We start from the raw sequence: 16,267 nt of genomic DNA on the forward strand, positions 1-16,267 counted from the left end.
CTATGTTAAGTTATGTGGTTTATCCCTGGGTGATTTAGCAATGACTATTAAAGTCAATCGGAGCGGAATCAAATAGTTGTGGGATTTTAATGTCTACCAAAAAATGAGAGTTAGCAAATTGGAACTGGAAAATCTGGACGTATCCTTCACCGTCATCCCTTTTCATTTAATTCACGTTTTGCTCCTTCTCTTTTGTGATTTATGAAATGCATCAACAAACGTTTAATACATTTTAAATAAGGCCTTCAAAATAGTATCAGAACTACTTCTTTTTGTCTGTCTCCTGAACCTGTATTTCCCAGACATTGTCAGTGCTTTTGTGCTTGTGTTTTTGCCCGAGTGGGGTGCAGGGGCTGCCTCCGCTGCATTTGTGGGGGTCGGTGTCAGTACTCAGCTGTAGCCAAGTGTTTGTCCTGGAAATCTCCAAATGAAAAGAGTCGGGGGTCACTCTGGGGTCACTCACATGTACCAGGAAGTGAAGCAAAACTAATCCAGATTTACTCCTGGAAGAATTTGTTTGCCTAAGTATTTAAAAACAGATTAGGGCTAACCCGACACTAGATCACTAGGTGCAATGTAAACACGGGTAAAAGGTGTAAACAAGGCCTTTCCTCTGTACTTCGGAAGCAAAAATGTCATGGGTAATGAGTTTTCTTTCTAGACTTTCACGGAAGCCCTGAGTGGTTTCTCCGTGTCGTTTGTAGCTGTGTACTCTGATTATTCCCCTGGAGAAACCTGAATTTTGGAGAGGGCGATTGTGAATCAGCGCGTTATTAAAGTCTCTATGGGTAACTGCAGTCCCTTCTTACATGTAGGGCTTTTCTTTCTTTATTTTTTTTTTTTTTTTTTTCCGGAGATGGAGTCTCATTCTGTTACCCAGGCTGGAGTGCAATGGCGCAATCTCAGCTCACTGCAACCTCTGCCTCCCGGGTCCAAGCGATTCTCCTACCTCTGCTTCCCGAGTAGCTGGGATTACAGACGCCTGCCACCACATTGGCTAATTTTTGTATTTTTAGTAGAGACGGGGTTTCACCATGTTGGCCAAGCTGGTCTCGAACTCCTGACCTCAGGTGATCCACCCACCTCGGCCTCCCAACGTGCTGGGATTACAGGCGTGAGCCACCGCTCCCGGCCTCTTTTCTTTGTCATCCTCATCAAAAAGGCAGGCAGGGAGCACTTCCCTGGCTGGGCTCGGTTCCTGGGATCCTTATAAAATTTCAAGAGCTACTTGTAAAATCTCACATTGTTCTTTGTAAATTTCTTGTCCCCCACCACCCCACCTTTTTTTCCCCTCTAGTGGTGCTGCAGAGTCTTGAGTTTTCAGTATCTCTCACACTCTTTTTTGAGAAACCAAAAACCAATCATGAGTAGCCACAGAGTATAGGAGCTGCTGGCCTGGGGTCCTTCCTTTGCGTCAACATAAACATGCCTTACTGTTGGTTTCCTCTTCTATTTCTTGAGCTTCTCATCTCATCCTGTCCTCTCCTTCTCAGCCCTCCCCACAGATGTGTAGCAGGGTCCCCATCCTCTGTAGACCCCCCAGGAGGAGACCACGTATGACACTGGCCAGCTCAGGCAGCCCCATCTCAGCCAGGTTGTGATGCTGGGGCCGGGGCGGGCAGGCATCAGCATCATCCACTCTCCACACCTCCGACCCCATCCACCCCCTCCCCAGCTTTGTCCTCTCCTCTGCCTCTGGGCTCAGCTCTGGCTTCTGGGAGCTACCTGCCTGTTTCCCAGGCCCTGCAACAGTTTCCCCCAGAAAACCCAGCCATTCTTTGTCAGTTAAGGAATTCCTGACATTCTGTCCTTTCCACTTAAGCCTTTCCCAAGTATCTGGAGATTCCAAAAGCTGCATCTCCCTTCTAAACCTCCTCATTGGAGTCTCCGCCCTCTCCTGCATGAGTCTGTTGCCATGTTTTCCTCAGCTGAAAGGGTTTGGAGACCCTGGGGAGTCCACACACACCCCCTATTTCGGAGTTTGGAGCTAAGAGCACATGGTCACCCCCAGGTGTGGGGAGCGCACCGGCTGTCCCTTCCCCCCCCCCCCCCCCCCGGCTCCAGCGAAGTGCCCTACAGCCCTGACTTACAGTCCTGCTGCCTCTCGCCCCGGACCAGCCCATCCCGGCTCTCCCCCGACCATGCTCCATCGTGCCGCTGTGCCTCGGCCCGAGACCATGCTTCCATCGTGCTCTCGGCCCGGAGACCATGCTTCCATCATGCCGGTCTGTGCTCTCGGCCCCGGAGACCATGCTTCTCCATCGTGCCGGTCCGTGCTCTCGGCCCTGGAGACCATGCTTCCATCATGCCGGTCTGTGCTCTCGGCCCCGGAGACCATGCTTCTCCATCATGCCGGTCTGTGCTCTCGGCCCTGGAGACCATGCTTCCATCGTGCCGGTCCCAGGCAGTAGGGTGGTTTCCCCTGTGCATCGGCGTGTGAGAGCCACTGTGGCCTTGAGCCCTCACTTGGTAGTTTTCTTTCCAAGGACGGCTTCTGCACTAAAAGTGACAGAAACGAGAGCACCAAGGCAGTGTATGAGCCTGAGATCAGCGGCTCTCACACCTTGGGCCTATTGGAATCCCCTGCAGGGCTTGTTAAAACACCCCGAGAGGTTCGGATTCAGGGGGTCTGGGGCCTGACCTGAGAATCTGCATTTCTGGGCTGTTGCTGCTGGTGAGGACACTGTTTTGTGAAGGTGGATAAACGTTTCCCCCAGGGGGCTTTGTGCTGAGTGAAGACCTTTGCTTTCTGTTATTTCACTTCCCTCTCGGCTCCTCCCGACCGCATGGGGCAGGGGCTGGCAGCCTGTGTTCTGGGGCCTGATGGTGACCGCACCTGTCTGGTGGCTCTTTGCAGGGAAGAGAAGGAACGGTGGATCCGTGCCAAGTACGAGCAGAAGCTCTTCCTGGCCCCGCTACCATGCACGGAGCTGTCCCTGGGCCAGCACCTGCTGCGGGCCACCGCCGACGAGGACCTGCGGACGGCCATCCTGCTGCTGGCACACGGCTCCCGGGACGAGGTGAACGAGACCTGCGGGGAGGGAGACGGCCGCACGGCACTGCATCTGGCCTGCCGCAAGGGGAATGTGGTCCTGGCGCAACTCCTGATCTGGGTAGGTGGTCGGCACGCCTGGCAGAGGACGGGGCCACAGGAGGCACTGTCTGCTTTGTTCTGCTTTCGTGGGCATCTTTCTGGCAGAAGGCTGTTGTTCTCGATCTGCAAGTGGGAACAGTTCCTAATGGGAAACTCTGATTGAAGAGCAGAGGGCCTTATGGAGAGACAGTTGGTCCTCCTTGTACAGTACTTGCTAGAGTTTCTGAAAATTGCAGCTTTGTGATTGCCCCTTGTCAAGCAGGGTTGGTGGTATCCCTCTTTTTCATTTCCATCATCTTCTCGGGGGAAGGCGATGTATTAACGGGATGGCTTGTAGAGTTTCCCCATTTCCAAACCTTTGGTGTTTTTATTCACTTAACACAGAAATACTGGACCCTAAACTTTGAGGTCTGATGTGGCAGGAGTTTGTCAAAGGGCTTCTTTCAAACCATTCTGATTAATTTCTACTGGGGAAAAGTATTCTTTACATTCCTGTTGAAGCATGTGTCACAATGCTTGAAGGAGTGAGAGAGAAGGATAAAGTGGTTGTGCAGAGAGGCCCTGCCTGTGCCACCCGGGAGCTGCGTCTGAGAAGACACGCCCACCTAGGGGCTGCCTGTGGACCCCTGGGGCTTCAGCCGAGGCAGGTCCCCACCAGAGGCAGGCAGAAAGCTGCCTGCAGGGAGGCTTCCCAGGTAGGGAAGGCAAGTGTGTGCCCAGAAGTAGGGACAGCACCCAAAGGTGGGACACCCAGCTGGAGGCTCTTCTGTCTCCACCCGCAAGGCAGGATGGGTCACTCCAGCACAGCAGCACGTTCTACAGTGGCATGTGTAGAGTGCAGCAGGTTTCTGCATGTTTTTGATCTGACTTTTTTGTTTTTTGTTTTTTTGAGACAGAGTTTCGCTCTGTCGCCCAGGCTGGAGTGCAGTGGTGCAATCTTGGCTCACTGCAACCTCCACCTCCCAGGTTCAAGCAATTCTTCCTGCCTCAGCCTCCTGGGTAGCTGGGATTACAGGTGCACACCACCATGCCCAGCTAATTTTTGTATTGTTAGTAGAGACGGGGTTTCACCATGTTGGCCAGGCTGGTCTCGAACTCCTGACCTCGTGATCCTCCCACCTCAGCCTCCCAAAGTGCTGGGAGTACAGGCATGACTCACCATGCCCGGCCTTGATCTGACTTTTTTGATGGGTGCAGTTGGTGAATGAGATGAGATATAGACACTACACCAAAATCACACAGATACTCCCTTTTGCTCATTAGTCATACATGTGATGTAATGCAAATTAAATAAGAGTTGTGTGTGGTGTGCTAGGGCTGCCATAACAAAATACCACAGACAGGGGTGCTTCAACAACAGACATTTATTTTTTCACAGTTCTGGAGGCTGGAAGTACGAGATCAAAGGGCCAGCAGGGATGGTTCCCACGAGGCCTCTCTCGTGGCTGGTAGACAGCCGCCCTCTCCCTGTGTTCTCACAGGGCCTTTCCTCTGCACTTGCTCCTGTTAGATCTTTCCTTTCCCCCAACCCCCTTCTTTCTGGGACAAGGTCTTGCTCTGTTGTCCAAGCTGGAGTGCAGTGGCACAATCTTAGCCTGCTGTAACCTCGAACTCCTGGGCTCAAGCAGTCCCCCCACCCTAGCCTCCCAAGTAGTTGGGACCACAGGCATGCACCCCCATGAATGGCAATTTTTTTTAAATTTTGTAGAGTTACGTTCTTACCATATTGCCCATGGGTTTTGAACTCCTGCCTTTAAGCAGTCCTCTCACCTCGGCCTCCCGAAGTGTTGAGATTACAGGTATCAGCCTCCTAGCCCAGCCTCTTCCTCATCTCATATAGATACTAACCCTATTGTGACCTCATTTAAGCTCATGTACCACCATAAAGGCTCTATCTGCAAATACAGTCACATTCGAAAGTACTGGGTGTTAGGACTTAAACATATGAATTGTTGGTGGGAGCAGGGACACAGTTATAAATTACAGGCCATCTTTCCTTTGATGGCAGTGGTTCCATGCTGTTGAGTGGCCTCAGACTCCCACACATTGTGAGTTGGCAGAAGTGGAAGTGAATTCACTCTTTTTCATGAGCAAAAAGCTTAAAAATGTTGTGTACTTTAACCTCATATTTTCCCCCTTCTAATCATCACTCTAATAATCAATCACAGACCCTGAGAAAGATTCTACATGTGAGGATATACATCCGGGCACTGTTTCTTCCAGTGACAATTTTTTTTGAGATGGAGTCTCACTCTTGCCCAGGCTGGAGTGCGGTGGCACAATCTCGGCTCACTGCAGCCTCCGCCTCCCGGGTTCAAGCAATTCTCCCACCTCAGCCTCCTGACTAGCTGGGATTACAAGCATATACCACTACTCCCAGATAATTTTTGTATTTTTAGTAGAGACGGGGTTTCACCATGTTGGTCAGACTGGTCTCAAACTCCTGACCTCGTGATCCACCCTCCTCGGCCTCCCAAAGTGTTGGGATTACGGGCGTGAGCCACCACGCCCGGATCCGTTGACAATTTTTACGAAGTGTGCACAGTTGAGGGAGAGTTCTGAATTCTGTTCATGTGGTGGAATACTGTATGACTTGCATATGTCATGCTTTTTGGGGGGTGGGGAGACAGGGTCTCACTCTGTTGCCCAGGCTGGAGTACAGTGGTGTGATCTCGGCCCACGGCAGCCTCTGCCTCCTAGGCTCAAGCGATCCTCCCACCTCAGCCTCCTGCATAGCTGGGACCACAGGCACATGCCACGTGCCCAGCTAATTTTTTAAAAATGTGTTTTTTTCTAGAGACAGGGTCTCCCTATATTGCTGAGGCTAGTCTTGAACTCCTGGGCTGAAGTGAGCCACTGCACCCAGCTTGTGTTGTGCTTCTGAGTAATTTTTAATGATGTAAGAAAATGATCACAGTATAGTGATCAATAAAAAATGAAAAAAATACGAATTATTTGTATAGTCTTATCTCAATCATGTACATATACATGTAGATTCAAAGAAAACTCATTGGAAGGAAATACACTAATTCACAAAGGTTATCTCTAAATAGTAAGATTATGGGTGATTTTTTTTCTTCTTGAGCTCTTACGTGTTATTTATGTATTTCCTATAATGAAAATTCTGAGATCAAAACAATGATTTTTTTTTCTTTGTGCAATTGGAAAGTCAAAATAGAAACAGCAAAACTAAAGTTATCTTTGATTCCTTAATGTCGCACAAAGGAGGGGCTTTCAGTTGAAAAAAAAAGACACGTTCTTCCCTTAAAAGAATCCGCTGGCCACAGGTACAGGTCGTGCCACCAGCACTGGATGGTCCTGGCGCCCCAGCCAGTTGTGTAGCTGGCCCCGCTGTCCAAGCACAAGCCACATGCAAGGGCTGAGAGAAAGCTTCCCTGCCCCCTCCCTCCATCACGTCCCCCATGATACTAACGTGGGCTCCGTTACCTCCGCAGTACGGGGTGGACGTCATGGCCCGAGATGCCCACGGGAACACAGCGCTGGCCTACGCCCGGCAGGCCTCCAGCCAAGAGTGCATCGACGTGCTGCTGCAGTATGGCTGCCCCGACGAGCGCTTCGTGCTCATGGCCACCCCCAACCTGTCCAGGAGAAACAATAACCGGAACAACAGCAGCGGGAGGGTGCCCACCATCATCTGAGGAACAGCCGTGCCCGCCTGCTCGCCGCACCCGGGACGCGGCAGCCTCGCCGCATTCTCGCTCGGAAGTCGCAGCACGTGAGTCCCGTCGCATCCCCTCCCTCTTCCTGGTGGCCGCCTCCCTCCCGCCCACCCACTCTCACCCCAAACAAAATCACAAAACCTGGACATCCTCAAGGGGCGAAGAGGCGGCCAGGAGACTGCAGAAGTGGCTCCTTTTCATAAACCCCCCTAAACCACAAACAGGAGAGAGCGACGGGCCTTGGCCCTTTGATGATAGCACATGGCGCAGGACCCTTGTCCTGGTGGCACAAGGGACGGGGACGCGAGGGGGAGGGGAGGCGAGGAACAAGGAGAAGGGGCAACTTTCCTTAACTGACAGTTAAGCACAGAGTACATTTCACCTCTACCAAACGGAACACTTGGATTCCATCTCTTCTCTGAGGAGCTTGACGGCATAAATCAGAAGCAAGCACAGAGTTTGTCAGGTTTGAAGCCCCTATGATGGTATGTGTCAAATCAGTTGTAGCTAATCTGTCCAGGGAGAATACTGGCTTCATTACACTTGTATAGTTGAGTTCTTCCAGCATTACTGCTGTTTAATAGAACATGATTAGTCATCACCGAGAAGAAAGCATATTAGCCGAGGAGGTAGTTACGCGGCACGCTCCGGTGATTGCCACGATGTGATTGCAATACTCTTAGAAGCATCATATTATCCCAGACATGTTCTTTCAAGCCCTTGGAGCCCTCCTTTCTAAATTCACTGTCATAATTTAGTATCTGTTTAATTTTTCAGTCCAAAGAGAGGAAATCAGTCGCTGAGTATTATTTGACTGCGATCTCCTTGGTGCAAAAACAAAATGGGAAAAATAAATAAGAATAACTCAGAAATTCAAAAGGAAACCACAAATTCAGCTAATAATAACATTTCAAGTATATTTCGTAAACTAAGTAAATACACAAAAGGCTATTTTTTCCGACCGTAAGAGATATTTTATGTCCTTTTGCCGAGGTGGATGTGTTAGTCTCAGGCCCTCCTGGGCCACATTGCCCAAGTCACACAGGCTTCTGTATTATGTATTTAGATAAGATGTGTGAAAATATATTTGAATAAAGGAAGTTCATAAATATGCATTGATTTTTGTATAGACAAATGGCACCTCTCTTAATTTATAAATTGAACTGGATGTGAACTAATAATGTGCAACTAGTTGAGATAAGAGGGTTACAGATCATTGTACATGGAAAATATTCCCAGCAGTAAACACTTCCATTAATGTGATCTACAGCTTTTAAAAAGGAGCATCTCAGAATAAGATGGTGGTACAATTTGCTTATTAAAATTGAGAAAGAAAAAAAAAGACACACTGGAGTATATTAGAAGGGAAAAAAAGAAGGAATGTGGTTTCTCATGATTGAAAGCATGATTTAGATTGGATACGGCTTTTACTAACCAAGGACCAGGGGGCTCTGGAAAGATGGGGTGGTTTTCCGAATGCCCGACCGAGGTGCCTTACGAAGGCAGCTGCCGATAGTTCTGTGGCACAGACTGGCTCCTGAGAACCCAGATGACCTTGACCCAGCAGCCCGGCCCTCCGCGCTAGTACCTCGCCTGATTTCCATCGTCGGTATCCGGCCGCTTCTGACGTCCGCCGCCTTCAGTGGTGGTAGTCAAACGTAGTCAACCAAACCACAGCATCCCTTAGGTTAAAAGCAAACGGGGCAGCTTTGCCCAGAGCTCGTTGGCAGTGTGACGGGGGGAGAAGGGTTGTCACGATGGAAGATGAGGACACTAGAATCATGTAGCACAGAAACTCGAAGCCACATGCGCCGGCAGCCTCCGGGGTGTTCCTCGCTCTCGTATATTAAACCTTATATTTTATAAGAGTTTTTCCTCTTATTTCACTTTTTAAAAAAAATTAAAGTAGGTGGGGAAAAAAATAAAGCTTTACACAGAATTTATACGTGGGTAAGTGTTTCATGGAAATTTCTAATCTTAACGAAGCTAAGTGGAGCTCACTCGTATCCAAAAGTATAACAGGTGCGGAAGCCACAAGTCTGAGAACCTTGACGACAGTCCCATCGTCCTGCCATTTGATTTTTCAGTCTGCGTTTCATCACTATGTAGCATTGTAAATGTGAATAGAAAAAAAACAGGTCATTGCCTATTTTTGAAGAACGCGTTGGTGTTCGAATCCACTAGACACACTCGCTCCACACAGCCTTCACCGTAGACTCTGTAGTGGACACAGATATAGCATAAATGAAATTGTTAAATTATTTCATTGTAGTTAATTCCCACTATAGGAATGCTTTATCATAGTGAAGCTTCTTTTGAGAAGACACGGAACTCCTTGAGGCTTCTCTTTGGGATGTATATGAGTGTGTACATATTATTCTATGTGTTTATAATATAATATTTTCCCAAATGACTTCTTGTTTCACTTTGCCTTCCACAACCTGAATGCCAGATCGGTTTTTTCCCTTCCTGGCCCCCAGCACGGGCGGCCATGACTCCCCCTCAGAAAACACAGCCCCTCCCCTGCCATTCTCAGCGATGTCCATCTGCTCCACGCCACAGCCGCTTTCTAGGGCCCAAGTTTTGGCAGCAGAAGGAAAGGCAGTTTTAAGGGTCTTTCGAAAAAAAGACGGGGCAGCTTTGCCCAGAGCTCGTTGGCAGTCTGTTTGTATTTCAGTGTCTAACCAGAAGTCCTTTCTTTGCTGACCGCACTCTCGTTCCCACTTTCAAGCTAATTACCACCAAGGCTGGGAGAGGCAAGGACCGAGGGTGGAGCTAGGAGTAACTAGTTTGAGAAGGGAGTGGAGTTTTCGTTGTTCATTTCCATGTTCAGTTCTGTGACGTGACGATGACAGATCACCACTGCAGGATCCACCTCACCTTTCCTGTTCAGAATTAAAACTCTCCCTTGACGAGAAACAGCCAGCTGGGGGAGGCACACGAGCGGCCTGTGTAACCCCGTGGGTGATCTGGACACGTCTGCACCCCCATGTTCAGCTTCGCAGAGACTGAACTTGCGGGGGAGTGGAGGGGTGTGGTGCAGACCTGGCTGCAGCAGTAACACCCCGCAGGGACAGGACTCTGTGATTCTGACCTCAGGTGCTGGGGCGGGCAGATGGTTTGCCCCGCCCAGCACCCCAGTCATGGTCCCTGGTCCCTCTCTCTGTTTCATCCCAGGAAATGAGCAGCTCCAGGGTGAGCAAGTGACAAGTTCCTGAGTCATTGGCCCCAAAACCAGGTGCAGTGTCCTATCTCCCAAGTGTGCACAATGTATATATGCACCGGAAAGGAGGGTGAAGGCAGCGGGTCGCTCGCCAATCACAGGGTTCCCAGATGCAGGAGGGAGCGGGATCTTACTGAACTGCATGTCCTGCAGAGCCCCTAGTGCACAGGCCAGTTCTCGGCAGTGGCTTTTCAGCACAAGGGCCTTGCACTGAAGCTCCTTCTTCTGAGATTTTGCCCAGCCTGATGAGGCCTGCATAGTTCCAGCCTCGTCATCCAGTGTAGATGCCAGTCTTCCCGTTTTTATGACATCTGCACATTTGGGGTCATTCCCTATATCTGCATAGGAGCTGTTGCTAACCTTGTTTAGGGAGAAACATGGTCTAATGAGAAAGACAAACTCCTAGGCTCAGCGGGCCCTGCCATCCCTCCAGAGGATTCCTCTGCAGCTCTGGGCAAGCACCCAGCTTCCTGGGCTCTTTTTCCTCATCTGTGAAACTTGCAGGGTGCAGTGAGGTTTCAAACCAGTGTGATAAATGTTGGCCTCACACCTGGCCCAGGGGATGCTGGGAAAACAGGAGCATTTGTTAAGATCAGAAACACTGATGGGACCAAAGCCAGTGCACACGCCAGGAAACCTGCCCATGGCTGACACTGTCCTCCAGCCTGCATCCTGGGGAGGCTGTGATGGGCACGTTTGCCAACCACCCCCAGTAGAGCCCAGGGCCCTCCTTTCTCGGCTTGCCAGTACCCTGCCCTACCCTGGCCTCCAGATGGCGGGGAACAGCATTAGTGAGGAGGTACTTGCTCCCTGGGAGCCTCTTTGGAACCTGCCCACTTTTCTCAACATGTATATTCCGCTTTGTAGTCTGAGGTTGATTTTCTAGAGGCAAGGAAGGGGCTGAGTTCTGCCCTCGTTCTGTTCGCTGGTGCTGATCAGGGCCGAGACGACCCTTCCCTCTCCCCACAGCCTGTTGAGGTGCTGTTGACGTGGACAGCGCCCCTCTCTTAAGATGCCCCCTTGCCGTTGCCATGAGCCGCTGTGACTCACGCGTGCACTGGGCCTCGCTTGGTGCTCCCCTCCTCCTCCTGTCTGAGATCAGAGCTTGCTGGAGAGCACCCTGGGTCGCCGCGCTTGGCTGCAGGCCCATCCCTCTCTCCCCATCCCGGGGTTCCCAGCGTGTTTTGTGCTTGAACTTGGTGGACTCATCTTACCCCATAAGAGGGACCTACTCAACCTGCAGCCTCCAATGTGCCGTAGGCGCTCTAGGTCCCTGTGGCACCCAGGACACCAATTCTTCCTCCCTGCACTTAGGATGTTCTGGAAATGAGGGGAAATCCACATTCCTGCCCCGGGAGGTGGGAAGCCTGGCAACGATGTAGCTTCCCCCGAGATGGGGTATGATCAGACCTCAGCAACTACTCAGGAGGCAAAGGTGTTTGGAAAGCAAACCCCAAACCTCCAGAGGGGCCGCTTCCCTCCCGGCATGGCATCTGCTCTGCTTCCGTCCCTCACCCCATGCACAAGGTCGTTGAGACTTTTCTAGAACTCCCTGGGGTTGTATTTATGGCCTTCAAGCAAACAAATTGAAAAGCAGTCAGGAAGGAGTTCAGATAGAAAAGTGCTGGAGACACACATCTTTCCTTCAAAGGAAATGTAATTTATTTCCAACCGCCGCCTCAGACGGGAGTTTCACATGTTGTGAAGTCACATCTTGAATGATTGTCACCCTCATCCTTCCCCAAAAAGCTAAATAAGGGCCTTTGGCATGAAGGCGTGCATTCTCCACCTTTCTGCGGCTCGCGCTTGGATTTCTGAGTGGCTTTCTTCAGGGAGCCCTTGTGGCCATGTGTCTTTAATGCCGCCCCCGTCCCCCCAGGCCAGGCCAGCACGCCCAGGTGATAGTGAGTGGGGCCAGGAGATCCCCCTTGCCCTGCCCAGTGGTCAGATCTGCCCCAGCCCTGCTGTGTGCCCTGTGGGGACGAGCCCTCTGTCATTTAACCACATACATTAGGTTGCTTTTCAGCGAAATGTCAGCTTTCCTCCCATTATGTGGGAGAGAGAAGGGGCGCAGGTGTATCTCCTTGGAGTAGCTGGATCACTAAGAAACAATTCTCACACTGGTCCTTCCGACACAGCCAGAGAGTGATCTCGATTGCTGGCCCCTGGGATGCTGTGCTGTCTGTGATTAGAGAGAAGTGGCCAGTGCCCCATCTGTGATTAGACAGACACCCCTATGGCAGACTCCTCCCCTCTCCATGAAGAAAGAAATATTTACTTAGATATTACTGTTTCAAAACACAAACTTTCTTCCCCTTAGAGAAGAAATACTGCCCTTAAATAGACTGTTGAAATATCAATGCCCCCCCCCCCCATTTAATCGGTGTGTCTGCGGCTTTCTTCGCATCACATGTCCGCGTTGGCAGGTGACTCTGGAAAGGAAAGGGATTCTGGGAAACCAACAAGTCTTTTTTAAATCTGTGAGTTGTATGAGAAAGTATTTAAGTTCACCAGTGTAGTAAACACCCACCCCAGAGCAGCGGTAAGCAAACCTAAATCTTAAAACCCATTCTTACTGTCTTTCACCATGAGGTGCTGGTTTTGGTGTAAAATGACAGCATTTGGTTTGGGGTTTTGCACCTGTTTGGTAGAACTGTTCTTGTCTGAGGCCCTCACCCCCTACAGATGGGCCTCAGGGCCTGGAGGTGGGCAGATGGGGCCGGAGTGGCCAGCAGAGACTTGCAGGGCTCTGAAAGCCCCAGAGCTCAGGCCTAAGGCTGCTGGGTGAGACCAGCAGGCAGCTGTGGCATCCGACCTTGGGACGCCCAAGCTGGGCAGCTGCTCCATGTGCCCCAAGCAGGATATCCTCATGAATGTGAGGAGAGGCTGGCTTAGGGCTTGGTTTTCATTTTGGCCTGGCACAGGGCGTCTGTAGGGAGCACCCCCCCAACCCGAGGATGGTGAAACCATATGATAGAGACTCCTTGTTGAAGTCCACGTCGGACTGATGTAGAATGCCCCGTAGGGGAATTGCATGGCCTTTGCCTTGAGATGCAGGTGAAAGAAAGGAACCAAACAAGGCGTGAGTGTGTTGGGGAATCTTCCCAGTGGAGCAAACCCCCTTAACACACCAGCTGTTGGGAACAGCTGCCCCTAAATCGGATTAAACCCTCATTTCCCTGCATCTCCCTGGTGCTGAACGGTCTACACTGGCCCAGGAAGCTAACGTCTGAGCCACTTGGAGAGCTCTGGAAAACAGAAGACACTGGAAGCCCACTCGGTCAGCAGCTGGGCGTGAGGATGTCAGGGGCCTTTGGACTTGAGGAAGGACAGTCCAGGCGCATGGAATCCTAATGGGCCTCACGCAGACACTGGCAGGCAGCCCAGCCCCCTGCCCAATACCACAGCCCTGGGGTGTCCCCTGACATTCCTGGAGGTCCCTGGGCAAATGCATTTCCTGCCTGGGTTCTCAGGGTAGAGAACAGAGAAGCCTCCAAGGGTGTTGTGAGTGAGCCAGGGGCTGGTCTGGGGAGTGGGTCTCATGCACTGCTCAGGTTGGCACATGAGGGACCTCCCCCACCCCAACCCAGCCCCAAGGGTCCCAGCAGGGTTCTCAGCACGGCTGTTTTGAGAGTACACAGGTGGCTGGAGAGGGGTGGGGCAGTTGCATGGTGGGTGGCAAAGTGTGCATTTAGAAGCTGCTTCGTGGCATTAAGAACGGGGAGGGGGAGAGGGACCAGCACTGTAATGTTAGAAATAATTCCTTCTTGCAGACTTGAAAAGCATCGGTTTCCCTCCCACAGCTGAGTTTTTGTGTCTGAAATACATCTAATCCTCCAGACTGCAGCCCCTCTCAGCCCTGAGCACCTGAGTGCTGGGGAGGCCCTTACTGGGCTCAGCCTGGAGAGGGGAGGGTTGCATGGGTCCCGGGGGCAGGTCTCCTGCCCTGGCTGTTCCCTTCTGCCAGCTTGGAATTTGGTTCTCATCTTGCCACAGGGATGTGTTTCCTAAAGGGGAGCCGGAGCAGGTCAATGGTGACAACTGAGTTGCATTTCTAGGCAGGGGCAGGGAAGGCCAACCCACCTTGCAGCCAGTTTTCTGTTTCTGTAAATAGCAGTGTATAGAGATGGAAGGGCGGCGTGGGTGTATCCACAGATGGGTTTAGGTTTTTTTTTTTGTTTTTTTTTGGATGTTTTCTATTACCTCATTCAGCAACTTTATGTTTCACAATGACTCAATGATGCTTTATTTATATTGTTTGTACTGTAATTAAAACCATTGACAGACATTTCACTTTGCTTGTTATTTCATATGATCTTGTTTTGATTAAATATGCCAGTTTGTATTTTCCTGCCTTGGGATTTTTTTGTGTCCGCTGTACAGTATTCTAAGGGAAAAAGAAAAAGATGTGTAAAGTAACAGAGAGAGGTGGCTATGGTGTAGAGACCTCTTTCTAATAAAGAAATGAAAATATGTCTACACAGCTTCCGTGGAGTTTGTTTTTTTTTGGTGGCGGTCATTTGTCACAACTAATTGTGTTTCTAAGCCCAGGCAAGGTAAATCAGAGAGAAAAGGGGCTCTGTGTGCTGCGGGGAGGGATTGCCCCAGGCGCGGGCTGCCCCAGGCCCGAGGGAATCAGCACACGAGTTTGCAGACAGAATGAAGAAAGAGATCAAGAGTGTCTCTTCTGACTTCTTCCTTTACAAGGACAGAAACTCCAAGAGAATGTTCTTTGCCCAGCCAGGGTTGACTGGGCCTAGAAGTTCCAGAAGCTTCTGTATCTTTGCACTGTTCGACACTGCCCAGGTGTGTCGTAAGAACTATTCCCAGCAGGTGGCTAGCAGTAGAACCATCCCAGGACTCTATTATTAAGACCATTATTATCATTAATATTACTGTAATTTTTGCATACAAACTACATTATATCTTCCCCTCCAAAAAAAAAAAAAAAAATTAGAAAACTGGCCAGGCGCTGTGGTTCACACCTGTAATTCCAGCACTTTGGAAGGCCAAGGTGGTTGGATCACCTGAGGTCAGGAGTTCAAGACCAGCCTGGCCAACATGGTGAAACTCCATCTCTACTAAAAATACAAAAATCAGCTGGGCGTGGTGGGCCATGCCTGTAATCCCAGCTACTCAAGAGGCCAAGGCAGGAGAATCACTTGAACCCAGGAGGCGGAGGTTGCAGCGAGCCGAGACCATGCCATTGCACTCCAGTCTGGACGACAGACCAAGACTCCATCTCAAAAAAAAAAAAAAAAAATGCCACCACTAATTTTGGGAATGCCTTCTAGACACTCTTCTCTGCAAATACAGGGGTGTCCTCTTCCCCCTACTCTTCCATTCAAGAAATAGAGAACCTCATGGTCTCATGACACATCAGTGACATTTTTTGTTGAAGTTTTCCCGTGGTGTGGGAGCCCGTAGTGCCACAAAATGCCTTGTGGACGGCCACAACATGGGATGTGAGGCCACAGGCAGGGCAGCCCCTCATCCAGCACACAGACCTGGTCACCTGCAGTCACAGGACACCCACAGGCCTCATGCACGAGGGTACCGGGCTGACTTGTCTTCTAAGAAATGTGGAAGAAAAAAAAAAGCACAAGGAAAGGTGCTTTTAGGAGGAATCAATGCCATTTGAATGCATATAGATGGCGGAGCACGGTGGCTCACACCTGTAATCTCAGTACTTTGGGAGGCCGAGGTGGGCAGATCACCTGAGACCAGAAGTTCCAGACCAGCCTAGGCAACATGCCAAAACCCCGTCTCTACTAAAAATACAAAAAATTAGCCAGGCATGGTGGCGCATGCCTGTGGTCCCAGCTACTCGAGAGGCTGAGATGGGAGGATTGCTTGAGCGCAGGAGGTGGAGATTTCAGTGACCCGAGATCATGCCACTGCACTCCAACCTGGGTGACAGAGCGAGACCCCGTCTGGAAAAAAAGAAATGCGTATTGCTTATCTGTTGAATTTAATAACAGATTTACAAAACAGCGGCTTAAATAAATGAAGGGTTTATTTTTCCTCCCAAAAGAAGAAGCCTGGAGAGAGGCAAGCCTGGGCTGGCCAACAGCTGCAGAGTCTGCTGGGCCCAGCCTCCTCCCGGCCGTCTGGTCAACCGTGGCTCCGGGGTGCTTGTTACCTCTGGGCACCCCTGAGAGGTGCATCTCCAGCATCTGCATTCCAGTGAGAAGAAGAGAGAAGGTGAGGGAAGAGGCAGCTGAGTCGGTCCCTCTTAACCAGCTTCCCCAGAAGCCACCCTGATGCTTC

At 50.5% G+C, this 16,267-nt stretch overlaps 1 protein-coding gene across 10 annotated transcripts in view; it reads left to right on the forward strand.

The window, feature by feature from the left end:
• Positions 1-14,479, forward strand: part of AGAP1 (ArfGAP with GTPase domain, ankyrin repeat and PH domain 1) — a 644,171-nt gene extending 629,692 nt beyond the window's left edge. For 5 of the 10 annotated variants that reach the window (XM_030802725.1, XM_012501083.2, XM_030802726.1 and 2 more), the window contains 2 exons: positions 2,858-3,113; positions 6,550-14,479. In XM_030802725.1, the coding sequence (XP_030658585.1) occupies positions 2,858-3,113; positions 6,550-6,753 (460 nt within the window). In that variant the 3' untranslated portion in view covers positions 6,754-14,479. The remainder of the gene's footprint in view (positions 1-2,857; positions 3,114-6,549) is intronic. The other 5 variants (XM_030802720.1, XM_030802722.1, XM_030802723.1 and 2 more) reach the window with 1 other exon arrangement.
• The last annotated feature ends 1,788 nt before the right edge of the window (positions 14,480-16,267 follow it).

The sequence above is a fragment of the Nomascus leucogenys genome, chromosome 22a (assembly GCF_006542625.1).
Source record: "Nomascus leucogenys isolate Asia chromosome 22a, Asia_NLE_v1, whole genome shotgun sequence".
Classification (NCBI taxonomy): Eukaryota; Metazoa; Chordata; class Mammalia; order Primates; family Hylobatidae; genus Nomascus; species Nomascus leucogenys.